Raw genomic sequence first — 16560 nt, 5'->3', positions numbered from 1 at the left:
ACTCCCATTGCTCTAACCTCCGTTTCTTCTTTGGACGACCAGGCATCTGTCTTTTTTATGGAGGCATGACATCTGGATATTCGGTTACCTCCCAGAGATTGTTTCCATTAATGGGAAAAATAACAAAGGAATAAATTTCTTCATAGGCTGACTTTGTAAGCATGCATGTATGTATTGTTGTGCATCTATGTTGAGTAACCTCATTGCAGCCAATGCATGTACACAAGGTATTCCTGAGATGCTCCATTTCCTACAGGAGCATGAAAATTGATCTATATCCATCATAAACTCGTCCTCAGTTTGGGACACATGTCGGACTTCAAACAGTCTATGTGCTGACCAGCTGTGAAGATAAGGCAACATTAGTTATATAATAGTTTGTATAACATAACGAAAGAAATACACTTAATTCTTGCATACCTGGGAATCCAATGCTTTGTTAGTAGTGACTCCTTTTGTAGTCTACTCAGTATTTTAGGGCAAATTGATGACTTAAATGAGGTCGCCCTTGTCCTATTAGTCGCCCATCTCTTCATCATGTATAGTATAATTTCCTCCAACATTGTAATAATAGGTTTTGTCCTTGTATTCACCAGAACACTATTGAATAGTTCTAACATATTATTTACCAAAGTATCACATTTGGCTGTGCTTGTGAACCAAAATTGGGAGTTTTTTCAACGGAAAGGGTCAATTTGATTAAAATTGGCTCTTTTGAGGATCAAATTGGGAGTTTTAATAAAAGGGGGATGAAATTGGAAAAGTGCCCCAAAAATAGAGACGATTAAAGGGTTTAAACCATTTTCAAAACTATAAAAGATGTATAAATATATTTCTTTTAACCTAATATCTTAAATTTATTTAAAGTGGCAACCACAACACGAGCCACGAGTAAGAAGGATAAATATGCGGGAAAAGAACAATGCAAACATAACAATGAATTATAATATGAGAAAGAAAAAAAAAATGAAAATTAAATATTCTACATCAATTATAATAAAAATCGACATAGTATTTATTTTTTAAATTTAAAATTAATATACACATTCACTTTTTATTAGTAAGATGTTAGGAACCTTCCCTCTTTATAAATTCTAATAATAACCGGTATAATAAATTTTATCATATTCACTATTTTTACAACATATGACTTATTACATAAATTATAACTAATTAATAAATCGTGGTATTTTTTTACTAGCATTGTAATTGAAATTTATTAAATTTGTATATAAGAAATTATTTATTTAATTTAGATGAAATGAAGAGAGATTCGAGAGGAGAGGAATAAAGAGTAGAAAGATTGGAGGATCCGAAAAGAAAGGAGGTATGTGGGTACGAGTTCTGAAATTTTATTTGTCTCTTTATTTCAGACATCTCTTTGTTTTGCTTTCGCTTGTGTATTGGTTGATTTCTTCTTATTCTGAGACAGGAGAAGGAAGAACTGCCGAGGAATCCAAGTTCCTCCCAGGAACGGCGATTCCTCTTTCCTGCTTTTTTTAAACTTTCTCCCTCTCAGGTTCTCCTTTTTTATCTCTCTCTATCTCATCAATCACCCATCTTACTCATTTCCTTCATGCATGCATGGATGCCTTTCAATGTTTTGTATTCATGCAGTGGATCATATTTCAAAAGTATATATTCTTTTAAATCCATTGAAGAAAATAACTCTGCATTTTTGTTTTGTCTCCTTTAGGAAGTTATTAATTCTATATTCATTGTCCAGGTTTTATCAAAAGAAGGTGATCACTGTTTTACCATGGATCGAGGTTCATGTTAAATATATATATATATAAGTAGGTGCATTATATCTAGCAGATTAGGGTGAGAAACGATCTATTTCTCCATTCATTGATCTATCACTGGGCCTGAAACAACAATGATTGGAGGATTTGTACAAAAAGTCATTGGAGGCTGTGCCTCCAATCCAAACAGGAAGAGGAACAGTATCCATAAAAGAGAAAAAAAACATTTTAGAAAACGCAAGGGAAGTGTTTCCACTTCACCCGCTGCCTTGCCTGTCAGAAGATCTAGCAATGCTGGAAGCCGTGTGGGAGACTTTCCTTTTTCTGACTCTATGGACTCTGAGAACGCTGCTCCAACCACTTACCGGAAATCTGATGTTTCTAACAAAAAATTTTATCACAGTCATAGCAAAAAACATCTGAATGGTATGTTTAGAATAAACCCAGTTAAGAGATATGAGACTTGTAGTATAGTATTAACTGTATCCATATGTTTGGTGCGATTTATGATTCTATTTTGCTTTTGGACATAGATCACTTTGATAGGAATGATGAGCAATTATTTTTTGCAGGAAAAAGTAGTGAGGATGCCTGGTTTGATTCAGTTAGCAGTATAGAGTCTGATTCGGATGATGATTTCATTAGTGTTCTTGGAGGTGAAGCATTTATATCACGATTTTGTCACTAATTTATCATTGTTACATTGTTATGCTCATGAAATTTCTCTGTTTCTTGCTTTGTGGCCAACAGATTGTTTTCCCTTTGTCAGTAATGCTTTGGGAAGTGCCCCGAACACTCAGTCACTCCAGCATGAAAATGAATCATACGTTGTAGATTCAGAATGTAGATATGATGGGTTGAATGAAAGCTGCATTAAAGGTACGTAGTAGTAACAATACAAATGCATTCTGTGAATGTACAAAGAAAGCAGCAAAAGGCAGATTCCATGCTTTCTGTGAATAAGAAATCCTTTGATCAAAGTGAGAAAAAAGAATCATATAAGTAGAATGTGAATTAAGATTTTTCTTTGTCTCTGTTGAAAACTTTAGTGTTTGTCGGGAATATTTCACTTTTCAGATATTTATTGCTTGAAAAATCTTAAAGCATATAATTATTTTGTCTTAAAGCTTTGGAGCTTTCCTCGTTCAACCATGACAACGTAATCTGTAGTTTTAGTTCAACTGAATAATTGTTTATTCTTAGCTATTATTTGGTCTGGTCAAAGCAGTAAATATTAAAAAAAGATGATGATATAAGCTATCTATGATGTATTTAGAGCTAGAGGACTTATTATAATAACAATAAATGAGTAAATGGGCAGGTGCATCCGAGAGATTGTATCGTCCAAGAACTGGGCTTCAGATTCTACATACAACTGAAGAGAAACCATGCCCTGGTTCCTGGTCCGTAGTTTCACCTTCAGTTTTCAGCCTCCGTGGAGAGAATTTTTTCAGGCATGTCAGCAAATTCTATCTGTCAATCTTTTTCTTTTTCAATTGTATCTGTCAGCAAATTATATCCTTTTGGTTCATCTGAATATACAGAGATAAGCAGAAGTGTCCTGCTCCAGATTTTAGCCCTTATGAACCAATAGGTGTTGATTTATTTGCCTGTCCCCGCAAGATAAATCACATTGCTAAGCATCTTGAACTTCCGCCTCTAAAAGAACATGACAACGTACCTTCCCTTCTAATTGTTAACATACAGGTTCACTCTCCAACTCAATCAACTGATAACTTCACCTTAACTAGGTTTTCTGGATATTCACACATTGTATTTCTGTTTGAACAACGTACAAGAATGCTACTTAGCTCAATTATGTTCCTTTTTTTTTTTGTCTCAGTTACCAACGTATCCTGCTAGAGTGTTCCTTGGTGATGCTGATGGCGAAGGCTTGAGCCTTGTATTATATTTTAAATTGTCTGAGAATTTTCAAACAGATACTTCTCCACACTTTCAGGATAGCATCAAGGTATTTCTTCTCATTGATAATTGCCTCTTCTGAATCCCAAATCTGTATGCTTACAGTAAATTTCCTCTAAAATTCTATAAATTCTATAAATTCCAATGCTTGATTACCCTCATGTATACCAAAGTTGTATGAATTCTTGGTTTCACATTTGAACTTGGTCCTTAATGTAACACGCTGATTCTTTTCTAGTACTAGTATAGAACTTTACTTTTTTGAGTTTATTAACAGTATTGGTTTGACAGAGACTAATAGATGGTGAGATGGAAAAGGTGAAAGGGTTTGCAAAGGAAAACATGGTTCCCTTTAGTGAAAGGCTAAAAATTTTGGCTGAGGTAGTTAATCCAGAGGACCTTGAGCTAAATTCTGCAGAGAAAAAGCTTATACATGCCTACAATGGAAAGCCAGTACTTTCACGCCCTCAACACAGTTTCTTTAAGGTTACACAAATGGGCTTAAAATTTTCATGCTAAATGAATTTATATCATTGTGTATCAGCTGTTAAATTATGTGTCTTCAATTCGTCATTGCAGGGACCTAACTACTTTGAGATTGACTTGGATATACATCGCTTTAGCTATATATCAAGGAAAGCACTTGATTCACTTCGAGACCGTACAAAAAATGTTGTACTTAATTTAGGCTTAACTATCCAGGTAAAATATGGTATTCTATCAATGCAATTGTTATCATTCCTTTTTAGTTTATATGAACCACCAACATAGGGTGTTCTTCTGTCCACTTTCATTATTTTCCTTATAATTATTATACCTCAATAAATTATTGATTTTCTAATAATACCCTTTTTCTTGTATGCTTTGACAGGCTCAGAAGCAGGAGGAACTGCCAGAGCAAGTCTTATGCTGCTTACGGCTTAATAAAATTGATTTTGTTAACCATGGTCAAATTCCTACCATTGTAGCTAATGATGATAATTAATTCATGTAGGCATCAGGTTTTTAAATTGGGATAAGACCCACATGATCATCAAAGGCGGGAAAGAAAAGACAAGATTGGGTGCTGAGTCTATACTTAACAATGGAGGCAAAAGAAGAGAATCTGTGCTTTCTCTCACATATGCAAGATTTTTGTTTTCTTTTAGTGTATTAAAGTCCTGAATCTATGTCTTTCTTGCACCTTTGATATCCCATAGATCATAGATTCTGAGGAATGTTTATGGTGATGCTGAAAATCAGGCTCCCTGAGGTTGCCAGAGGAGGAGATGCTCAGTAGAAAGCATTCATTTTTTTATCAGTTGTGATTTATCAAAATTGTTTTGTTTACCCTTTACCATCATCACCTCGTAGATGTAGAATGGGGGAAAAAATTAACGACTTTGCCATATCTATGGAAATGTCTGACTAAGAATGTCTAGATAAGTATATCTAGAAACACTTCAGGAAAATAATAATAAATAAATGAGATGTTCTTCGTAAGTTGAAGTTAGTTTATATTTTAATTTATAAATTTTCTTATTTAGGTTCTTTAATTTTATTTTTAATTTACAAATAAATTAATCTGACAGTTGAGATCTTTTTACATAAGCGATGTAAAAGTATTAGATTTATTGAAATCTCAATATAGAAAATATTTTTCTAAAATAGTTTGTATTTGATTTTGTAATACTCTAAAAACTAAACTATGTACCATATTATAAATATACTAGAGAAAAAGTACAAATCTTATAATATTATAAAATATAATTTAAACATGCATAAAGCATAAAATATTTATATAATTAGAGTAAAAACAAAAATATTCCCTTTCACACGTTATTTCACTTCTATTTATATATTCTTGTGTACACTAGACATAAACAAAAAAAAATGCAAGGATGCATTTTAATTAATAAGTTATAACAGTCAATTTTCATTAAAAATTCAATAAATGATAACTCTATGGATGTATGTATCAAATATATTAAACAAATGAAATATCATCTAATACCTTTTGAAAAACTTGTATTAAATATATTTTATCATATACTATGATCTTTTGAAAGACTTGTATTAAATATATTTTATCATACATTAACATTTTGATTCAATATTAAAGCTACACATTTATGTGTAAGAATGTTTCTTTAACTTTTTACCATTTAATATCTTAGTTTATATGAATATAGGTGTTTGTTTCGGGTATAGAGTTTGGAATTGTTAAGATGTCGACAAATATATCGAATCGACAAATGGTAAGATCAAGTATCGTTTTTCCTAGCAACTAATTATGTATTACATTCACACAAAAACTTAAAGGCAACCGACCCTCTATTCCTATGTCTAGGTAATATTGCTTTCGGGAGAATTTTCCCAGTTTTAGATTTCCCCATATGTGTCCATATCGACAAATCAATGATCATGCAATTGAATGAAAGATGGAACTCTAAAAGTTGAAGATCGGAGCTTTTGCATCTAAAATCCGCCTCTGAGGGGTGGTGAAATGAGTGTTTTGGTACCTCTTTCTGTCAAAAGATAAACCCTCTAGGTCGTTTAAACCCTTATATAGTTTATAAAAATAGCAGAAACTAACTCAGGCCCACGTCGACAGCGCTCAGCGGTAGGTGCGGTATTTAGAATGGCGCTCAGCGGTGGCGCCCAGGCGCGAGACGAGCAAAACTGGAGACTCTGGCACTCACTAGTGGAAATAACGCTCAACAGTGACTGTGGTAGTTGGATTGGCCCTCAGCGGTGGCACTTAGGCGCCAAACAGTGAACTCAACAGCAAACTTGGCGCTCAACGGTGAAAACGGCGCTCAACGCTAGTTGCGATTCTTCTTTTATGCTATTTTCCCGCTTTTCCTGAGTCCAACTCCTTACTACTTCAACTTCTTTCATCCAATTCATCTTAATTCCTGTAAAAATAAGGAAAACCAAGAATAAAACCAATAATACCACCTTCGACTCTCTTATTCTCTCAGCTAAAGCAAAAACATGATTTCAAACTAGTTTCTAAGTTTTAAAGGGTGTTTTTAGTATCAAAATTAAGTATAAAAATAACGATATTTCAACAGTTATCAAGAATCACAATCAAAACACTTCTTCACACTTCTTTTTAAGCCTTTAAACGTCATTTTTGCAGTTTCAGTTATAAAGTCCTAAGTTCTTGACATTCCTTCTCCAAGCCGTACAAAAGTGTACCTGTCAAAAATACTCTATCGCTCAAGTCAGTACTACAATCATTCGGCTAGCATGGTAAAATCTTACATTCGCAATAAATGCAATCACGTAGTAAACTTGTAATTAATATAGCCTTAATCATGGCCCAATACCTAGTAAGTACCATTTATCTATAAACTTGATTATTAGTGATACTTAAGGTGTTTAAACATTTATGACCATTCGACCTTGTCTGGAATTTGATCGAGTGGTTAACTGATTCGAGCTTTAGTACGATACTATCATAGACCATTCGGTCAATAACTGACCAGACAATCATATTGTACAATGTCAATACTTAATATACAAATAAACAAATCATTCATATATTTCAAATATGTAACCACAAATTTATATGCATTTTATCATCTCAAAAATTATTTTCATACAAGGTAACTTATTTAAACAAAATATAAAAAGATCAATATACAAGCTAATGTTCGTCTTACATTTATAACAAATATTCAAATATAATTCATCAAAGAAACAAGAAAAGAGAAGAAGAGAAAGAAAGAAATTTGCAATTTTTTTTAATTTCAGAAAAAATTATCTTGTTTGAAAAAATATTATCTATTTGAGCGAAATTTGAGGAAAAAATGTTTCCCTTTGACAAAAATAGGACTCATGGTTGATTTTCAATTTTATTTTCGCTTTAAGAGAAAATATTAAAAAAGTAGTCTCAACATTAGAATCAAATAAATTTTCAGATATTTTCAAAATCATTTTAACAATACAACTTCTAAAGAATTCAAATAGTCAAAATATAAATCAAAATCTATTCAAATATATATAAATCATTTACTCGTTTTGATGAAACCTTATTCATTAAAATTCAAAATATAATATATATATATATATATATATATATATATATATATATATATATATATATATATATATACTTCAAGCTGAATCTAACAATAACCTAACAATTGAATATTTTACTTCAAATAACTACATATTAAATTAGTTTGTCTCAAATGTACTAATCTAATTAATGCAAAAATGATAACACAGAAAATTGTATTCAATTAAATTAAACAAATCTCATCTCAAACTCAAACATGAAAAATAAGTTCAAAAACACAATCTAACAAAATTCAACGTATTATCATCATATCATCTTTACATTAAGATCATTTATTATAGGATTTTGTCAAAAATACAATTAATTTCATTTATTTATAATTTTGTTTTCTCATATCAACTTCCAAACTCAACAATTATTCAAAATCTAAGAGCATAGTAAGATATCCAAACATAACAAAAAAAAAATTGTATACAACATAATACTTGTTCTTAGAATTTTGAACTAATCAATTTATTCCTTTTTAATAATATTTATATTTTTTATTGTAATATAAGAGTTCGTATATGAGAACAAAATTTGAAAGCTCAAAAATTCAAATGGTTTTTAATAATATAATGATATACTATAATGCATAACAATAATAATATTATAACATAACGATAATAGTATAATAAAAAAATTAAAATATCATATGAAATAATAAATAATTGAATAATAACATCATTAATAAGCTAAACAATAAAATATTAAAAATAATATTTAATTTAAAATTAAAATATACTTAAGATAAATTTAAATAAATAATTTAAAAATTAATTTCAATAACATAAACATAAATGTATTATTAAAAAATAAAAATTGTAAATCCATTCATTATCACCAAAGAACAGGAAAATGTTTCAATCAAACACATTTCCAAAGTTTGAATAATATTTTCTTTTTTCTTTTTAAGTTTGCCTTAGTTCTAACATTTATAGTTAAGACTAAATGGATTTAATTTTTGAAGAAAAAAATATAAAAATGTATTTACTTTAATTTAATTTAAATTATTTTACTTTCAATCAAATTATTTTGATAAAATAAATTTGAGTCATTAATTTGAATATTTAATTATCATAGTTTAATGACTTAACTAAGTTTTGACTATTTGATAAATTTGGAAACTGTTAAATTTTTGTGACTAATTGAATTCCCAAAATTTTAAAAATTTTCATTTCAAATTATGCAATTAGAATTTTCAATTAACTAGGTGACTAACAATTATGTGATAATTCTATATTAGTATCATCACACTTAAATGTGGTTAGATAATATTTTGTTAAAATATATTCCTTAAAGATTTATTGTATCTAATAAAATTTGTTTTTCAATTTAATTAAAATTATAAAATAAAAAAATTTAAAATTACAAAAATGTAAAATATATAATTATAAAATTATGAATTATAACATAAAAAATTATAAAATTATTTTATAATTTTGTAATGTTATAATTTCATAATTTTAAATTTTTATAATTTTATATATTATATAAATTTGTAATTTGATATTTTTATAATATTTTAATTTTCAATTTTATAATATTAAAAATTTATAATTTTATAATGTTATAACACTGTAATTTTATAATAATTATATATATATATATATATATATATATATATATATATATATATATTAGTTATATATTTTTTAATTTTATAATTCACTATTTTAATTAAATTTAGAAATATTTTTTGTCAAATATAATAAATTTATGAGAAAAGTCTTATTATTGTAGTCTTTTGTAATAAAATATTATATCATGTACAAGATAAGTGTTACATCAAATAGTTAAGAAAAAAACCATTAAAAGAAATATCTAAGACTAATTGAAAAGTTTAAAATTTGAAAAGTTTTAAAAATAAAAATTAATAAAGATTCAATTAGAAGTTCTTATGTACTTAGAACTTAATTAAGCTTAGTTTAATTTAATTAGTTTTACTTTGACATGAATTCAATTCTGAGTTAATCTTGAACTATACAGAATTTCAACATGGCTAATGTGTTATATATAAGAAGTATTATATTTTAACAATTTTTTAATAACATATTATTTGTCACTATTTTATTATTCGTATATTTGAAATAAACAGAGAAAAAAATTATTAAAAAAAAAGTTGTTAAAGATATTTTTTTATATATAACTATAGTGTATGAGTTTAACATAGTGTTTTGTGGAATTATGAGAAAAGATACAATAACTTAAGAAAGGAAGAAATCTATGTTATCTTCTCTTCCTTTAGTCTTAGACTTGCCACAGGTCGCTGCTCATTGCCCCTGAAACTATGCATCTTCTCATCAGGCATGGCATTTTGTATTTTCGGCTGTGTTGAACTATTATTGGCAAGTGTGTGACTGTTAGTCTTAGCTGCTGGTACATCATGATTATGTTTTCCTTCATATGTTGTTATTACAGCTTTAGGATCCGTTGAAGCCCTCTCAACATGCTTCCGAACATTGCAACCTGAGGTTGTACACTTGTAATAGCTCCTATATATATATCATAAAACCATGCATAACTGAGTACGAGGAATAACTAAGCATCATGGGAACCATGTTTGTTGGGTACAATGTTAAATCAAATGCATGTATGAGTGACTGTACTTGTCTGTTCTTACTAGACTGTTAAGAGACAAATGAAATGTGGAGGAAAAGCAATATGACCTTGGATAGGGATTGCCCTTGACAACTTTCTGCCCATATTTGCGCCACCTATATCCATCATCCAAGAGATCCACTTCACTTGTTGTTTGCACAATGATTCTAGGCTCTGCCACAGCTCTATGCAAAGAGGCTGGATCCTGGAGTCTGGCTTCGGTGTTTCTGCAAAATAGTAAAACTTTCCAAATTCACAGAAGGCAAAATAATTGTCCCACACCATGAACAGGTTTATATGAACTAAACCCTTACCTCCTCTTTGGATCAGGTTCATCATTTTTCTCATCCATTTCAGTTTCATTGTCACCTACTTCCTCACTGTCACTGGTTCCAGATTCTGAGTGAGAACTCATCTCTTCTTTCAACTTATCTGAATTCTTCTCAGTTGATGTTAGAGTGCCTTTACGTTGATGGTTGTGCTCTCCTTTGTAGATAATTGCAGTTACATGACCCTCAAGAGATCGCTCAAGCTTTTTCTTAACAGGACAATTTGGATGTGTGCATTTGTAATAACTTCGAGAGAAGTCACTACCCTTTACATGTTTCTGCCCATACTTCCTCCAGTTGTAGCCATCATCATTGGGTTGTGGTATCAGGTGCTGTGCAGTGGTGGAAATAGTTGTAGAAACCTGTGTCAATGAGTATGGATCTTCAGCTTGAATTTTCACATTGGAGTGGGATGTGATGTGTGCTAGCATTTGCTGCTGTGTCATTCCAAAGTGTCCCTATTAGATAGATGCATGTTAATCTCATACAATAATTTCTCTTGCTTCTGGTAGATGTCACGTGAAATGAATGAGAAATACAAGAAACTTCTGCCTTATAGTGGTAATCTCCATCATATAAAGATTTCCCCAAAAGGTCGCTTAATCAATTCAAAGAACTTTAAAGACAACTTTCTCAAAGTGATACACTACTTAAGAAAACCTATATGCAGTAACCAAAATTCAAGGCTATATGTTCATCATGAAACATATTTATCCTAAAGTAAAATCTACTCAACCACACAATTTATTTAATCATGTTTCTTGATTTAAAAGTAAAGATCAATTATATAAAAATCATAAATTTAGGAAAGGCGTAAATATGTGGTAGGAAAGAATATCGCAAATGAGATGTGTTACTTGAGAAGGTGAATCGGGAAAAAACCGAGGAGGGGTGGGGTCCATCATAGCGCCCGCGAGGAACTCCGAGAACGACTTATATTCATCGCCGTTGCCCAACAAGTTAGAAAGCAGAGTCATGGGACCGGGGCTATACCCCACAGCTTCCCCGCCGTTGAAAACGCTCTCTGCCGCCGTCGAGGGTGGAGCTCCCTCTCCATTTCCACCGCCAACCATTCACCTTGAGTGAACCAAGACTTTAAAAAGTCTTTCTTTTTTTTCTATCTTCAACTAAACCTGATCAAAATATCCAACCTTTATGCTCCGTGCATGTTATACGATGATTCTGGTAGTGTTCTGGTCGGATGATTTGACTTTTTTTGGTTTCCTGGATCTCAAACTCAATTCTCAATTTCGGCAAAAAAAAAAAAGTCCACGCCACTGATACTGCAGGAAAAAAACCCACAGTTCGGCCCTCTCTCACGTACCAACAAAGTTATATATATTTGATTTTCTTTAATTGCGTAATGGTATCATCATTTTCTTATCTATAAAACTGAGCACAAGGAACATTATTCCCTAATTTAGGTAACAGTGAAACATAACTTCCTTCAATTTCGTTCAAGGTTCATGTTCCCTAAGCTTGATTTCATGTTAAAAATGACTGTGTATTTATGCATTTTGAAGTTAGTTTATAATCTGAAAGTAAAATTGTAAGTGACGGCTGTTTGTGTTTCATTCTGATTACGATTTACGAGAAAAAGGTGAACAACGCGTGACGAATGGTGAGGGGATTTGTGCATTGTCGATTTTGCCCTCAAAGGAGTTGAGAAATTACATGGGTTTAATGAAGGTGAACCAATGGTGTGTGGTAACGTGAGGGGCAGTGGCGAGAAAGGAGTCATTTTGTTGCGTTATGTTTGTCTGTGAAGATAAAATGAGGACCAAACTCAGTCAAGTCACAAAAACTGACTCACACAAGTTTTGCCTCCACAGGAGGATGATAAAGATAAGTTCACGGATTTTTTTTTTTCAATTAAAAAATAAATTACTTGGTTTTTATTTTATTTAAAACATTACGTAAGAAAGAGTTAAGCAATAACAATGTCATTTATTTATTTATTTATTTTAACTTTTTAAAACTACTTGCTTTTCCATTTCTTTTATATGGGATTATTTAGTAAGAAGCAATAAATTTAATTTCTCGGCGTCTAATATACTAGACATATGTAGACATCATTTAAAAGTACTGTAGAAACTAAATAAACGTTATATAACAGGTTTTACTCATGGTAGTTTTATTTTCTACTCTAAGTATGAATTTCAAATTTAATATTAAATTATGAACAAAAAATAATTTTGTTAGCGACTATTTTCTTACATGTAGCTTAAGAGGGAAACCCTTATTTCAATACTTTAAACATGCAACTTGGTAAGTCCTCACTATCTCTCGTATTCTATTTTCTTTGGTGTCAATTGTGATTGGTAGTTTTGATTTTTTTTTTATTACTTTTTTTTTCAAATTCAGAATAATTTTTTTATTTCTATAAACTTAAAAAAATTATGTTTTTAGTTTTTGTAATTAAAAAAGATAATCTTATGGTTTGAAGAAATACTCAAGATCTTTGTTTCGATTATAAATTATTTCACATAATAATTGTTTTTACTTTCAAATTATTATGTAAAAAAAGTAGATAGAAGGATCAAATCATATATAAAACTAAAAAGAAAATCTTCTAAGAAACATTGTTTATTCAAGTATGTTAGTTATGCCTGGAGAATAACAAGCGGATCTGTGGCGCAATGGTAGCGCGTCTGACTCCAGATCAGAAGGTTGCGTGTTCGATTCACGTCAGGTTCACTTTTTACAATTTTCTCCTATTTTTTATAAAAATATATTACTCACGTTTTTTAAAACTAGAATGTAATTTAGTATATTTCTAGTTTATTAAAATATATGCAGTATAATTTGCTAGTGTAATTTCTATAAAAAACATTAACATATGTTTAGATTTGATATATATATATATATATATTTGTTATGTTTTCATAAAATAAAAGGTTAAATATATTTTTAGTCCATGAAGTTTCACTGATTTTTGGGTTTAGTCCCTACATGAAACATTGAAGGCATTTGATCCTCTTAGTATGAAAATTCTTATATTTAGTCCCCAATTTTGGACGGCGTCAAGTTTTAGGTGTCAAACGGTCGTGCCACCTATTCACTGTGCACTCTGCTACGTGTTGGTTTATGAAGGTTTGGTTTGAAATTTGCACGTGTTCAATTATCTGATTATGAATTAGCTTACGAATTAGGGCAAAGTGAATTTTTGCAATTGGGGATTAACCTACAAACTTCCCTCACCAAAGGGTGCCTAAATTCATCCTCACCAATTTCAATTCTTGCAATACTTTCTCTCTGTTGTTGGTTGCTACCACGAAAGGAAGTGATAAACTCAAGACTATTATCATCATCACTAAACCCCTCCCCTTCTTCACTCTCTTCTTCTTCTNCCCCANCACAAACACTCNCAACAAAACTTAAGCTTTCNTGAAAATCANTACCCGTTTTCCCNAAACCANCGCTGAAATTCCTAATGTCACTGCNTTTACCCTCACTTTGATATCTGAGACCAGCGGTTGAATAAGAAGCAGAAAGAACANAATGTTTTGCAGAAAAAAGGGTCAAAGCAATAGAGGCGAAATGTTTATCANGAAAATTGGAAGCTAAAAGTTTTNCCAGTAAATAATAATTGAACCTTAGAAATGACATCAGTCAAATGTTTGGGAANTGATTAAAGGTATTGAGTTTGTGAGAGATGAGGAAGAAAAGGAAAATGTGAAAATCAACACATACCTTTCTCTCGGACGGAAGATGGAAGAAGAAGTGACTGAGAGAAATTCATGAAAATGGAATCCGGCAATTTGAAGAAGGGAAATTGAAAGAACAATATTTTTGAAACAGGTGAAGTGAAGATGAGAAACTTTAAATAGCTATTTTTTTTCTACTGTATACATCTTGCTCACCAATGTCAACATCTTGCTCACCAATGTATACATCTTGCTCACCACTATCTCTCACTTTAATCGTGCTTGTCGAAGACGAAGAAGAAGTTTTCCCCAATTGCAAAAATTAACTTTGCCCTAATTCGTAACCTAATTCTTAATCAGATAATTGAACACGTGCAAATCTCAATGCAAACCTTCATAAACCAACACGTGGCAGAGTGCACAGTAAATAGGTGGCACGGCCGTTTGACACCTAAGCAAAAACTTGACGCCGTTCAAAATTGGGGACTAAATATAAGAGTTTTCATACTAAGAGGATCAAATGCCTTCAATGTTTCATGCAGGGACTAAACCCAAAAATCAGTGAAACTTCAGGGACTAAAAGCATATTTAACCCTAAAATAAATGATAGTAATTTGAAAATAATGAAACTTAATAATTTTAATATTAAAATATTTTAATATAAACAATTTTATTGTAAAAAAATTATTATTTTAAAATATATTATCTTTTTAGAAACTATTTTTCTAGATTTTTTTTATTTTTTTTTAGAGTTTTTTGTTTCAAATTTTTAAGAGTTTTTCGTCTTATCGAAAAATTGAGACATTAAGATTGATCATGGTAACAAGTTAATTTGGATCAATCAATTTCTCAATTTACGTAAGTTGACATTGAGTCGTTTTTCTTTAATTTTTCTATTATCTATTCAATGTGAATCTTTTTCTACTTGTATGTGTCTTTTTGGTCATCTAATGAGTCTTTGTTGATTAGTTATCATATCTATATGTCTTGATCTTTCTTGTGATATTTTTATGTGTAGATAGAGCATCTTACAAATTGAGAAGAACTTTGTTTGTTATAGTCTTCTAAGTTGTTAGGTCAGCTAACTGAAACTAGTTGTTTTGGTGTGCATGAGTTTGGTAATTTGATGTCTTGCACGTTGATGTATTTGATTGATGTATATGATTATTTTAAATTAAATGATTTATTCATGATTTTTTGTATTTGTTTGTGTTTGGGTTTGTATGATTGAGAGAATTTAGAATTTGAGCAATTGAGCAATTGATATGATTTTTCGTGTTTAAAATTGTTATGAATCAATGCACTGAGAAAAGAGTACCAATTTGAGTAATTGATAAGGTCAAACTTCACTTAAAATCATAAAATCCATTTGTTGGCCACTGATACGGTGTTGAGCGGTATTAGAGTGGCGTTGAGCGCCAGTTTGTGTTGCATGTTTGGGAGTATTTTAGCTCCAAAGCACTGAGCAATAGACTATACTACTAAATGCCATTTATTGCAAATGCTTTGCGCTGAGTGACAATAGTGCACCGCTAAGAGTCATCTTTGTACTATAAGGCTGAAAAAATATAGCTTTAGGACGCTGACCAATAGAAAGTGTCGTTTAGCGCAAAATTTTGCAAGAAGAATAATGTTAAGTGTTAGTACTGTAACTATGCACCACTCTTTGTGAAAGGTTTGACACTGAGTGCCACATCTAAGTGTTAGTTTGTATGATTGGATCTGTCTTCTTTTTTGGTTCTTTGAGATAGATCCATAATAGACTTCATGTATGTTTATGATTATTATTGTGTGTTGATTGAGGTGATGATATGGTTTTGGACTTGTATGGTGATGGTGTCGAAGGAATTTCATGGATTTTTTTTTTGTGGTGATGACATTAGTATATGCATTGACATATGGGAGGTTAGTAAGGAGCCATCATGAACTCTAATAACAGTATACACTCAAATAAAGTATTATGAGTTATGTGATGAGAGTCGTAGGAGGTCCTAGTCACTATAACATTTGGTCCTAGGTGCGAAGGGAACTAACCTTGTGAAAAGTATAGTGATAACCCTTTTGTCCATGACTCTGCAGAGCATAAATATTACTACAAGTACACGCCTACAATGAAGCACAATGTCAGAGACATGTATCCGGATAATTGAATCTAGTGTCAACTGTTTATGTGTGTGTGTGTCTATATATATTAATATATATATATATATATATATATATATATATATATATATATATATATATATATATATATATATATATATATA

At 30.8% G+C, this 16560-nt stretch overlaps 2 protein-coding genes and 1 non-coding gene across 8 annotated transcripts; 2 read left to right on the top strand and 1 right to left on the bottom strand.

Annotated features, from left to right (window-relative positions):
- The first annotated feature begins 1284 nt into the window (after positions 1–1284).
- Positions 1285–4988, top strand: LOC106766112. Of its 3 annotated transcripts, none has more exons than XM_022784457.1 (11): positions 1285–1327; positions 1433–1519; positions 1727–2171; positions 2318–2401; positions 2496–2624; positions 3067–3199; positions 3290–3452; positions 3589–3717; positions 3960–4154; positions 4248–4370; positions 4540–4988. In XM_022784457.1, exons 3-11 carry the CDS (start codon positions 1880–1882, stop codon positions 4651–4653), a joined length of 1362 nt encoding a protein of 453 aa, XP_022640178.1. In that variant the 5' UTR covers positions 1285–1327; positions 1433–1519; positions 1727–1879; the 3' UTR covers positions 4654–4988. The 3 variants fall into 3 exon arrangements, with proteins under 3 accessions (XP_022640178.1, XP_022640179.1, XP_014506356.1); XM_022784458.1 differs by having other exon boundaries at positions 1307–1519; positions 4540–4569; positions 4663–4988; XM_014650870.2 differs by having other exon boundaries at positions 1307–1519.
- Positions 4989–9850: 4862 nt separating this feature from the next.
- Positions 9851–12113, bottom strand: LOC106767403 (probable WRKY transcription factor 4). 4 transcript variants are annotated; one of them, XM_014652282.2, is made up of 4 exons: positions 11504–12113; positions 10632–11104; positions 10386–10544; positions 9851–10211 (listed from the first exon to the last, which is right to left on the bottom strand). In XM_014652282.2, exons 1-4 carry the CDS (start codon positions 11717–11719, stop codon positions 9941–9943), a joined length of 1119 nt encoding a protein of 372 aa, XP_014507768.1. In that variant the 5' UTR covers positions 11720–12113; the 3' UTR covers positions 9851–9940. The 4 variants fall into 4 exon arrangements, with proteins under 4 accessions (XP_014507768.1, XP_014507769.1, XP_014507770.1 ...); XM_014652283.2 differs by having other exon boundaries at positions 10632–11083; XM_014652284.2 differs by having other exon boundaries at positions 10632–11008.
- A 1158-nt stretch (positions 12114–13271) lies between these two features.
- On the top strand, positions 13272–13343 carry TRNAW-CCA. Its single transcript has one exon. It is a non-coding gene; the product is annotated as a tRNA-Trp (tRNA).
- Positions 13344–16560: the final 3217 nt, after the last annotated feature.

The sequence above is a fragment of the Vigna radiata genome, chromosome 7 (genome assembly GCF_000741045.1).
Source record: "Vigna radiata var. radiata cultivar VC1973A chromosome 7, Vradiata_ver6, whole genome shotgun sequence".
NCBI lineage: Eukaryota > Viridiplantae > Streptophyta > Magnoliopsida > Fabales > Fabaceae > Vigna > Vigna radiata.
This window is presented reverse-complemented; position numbering and strand designations above follow the sequence as displayed.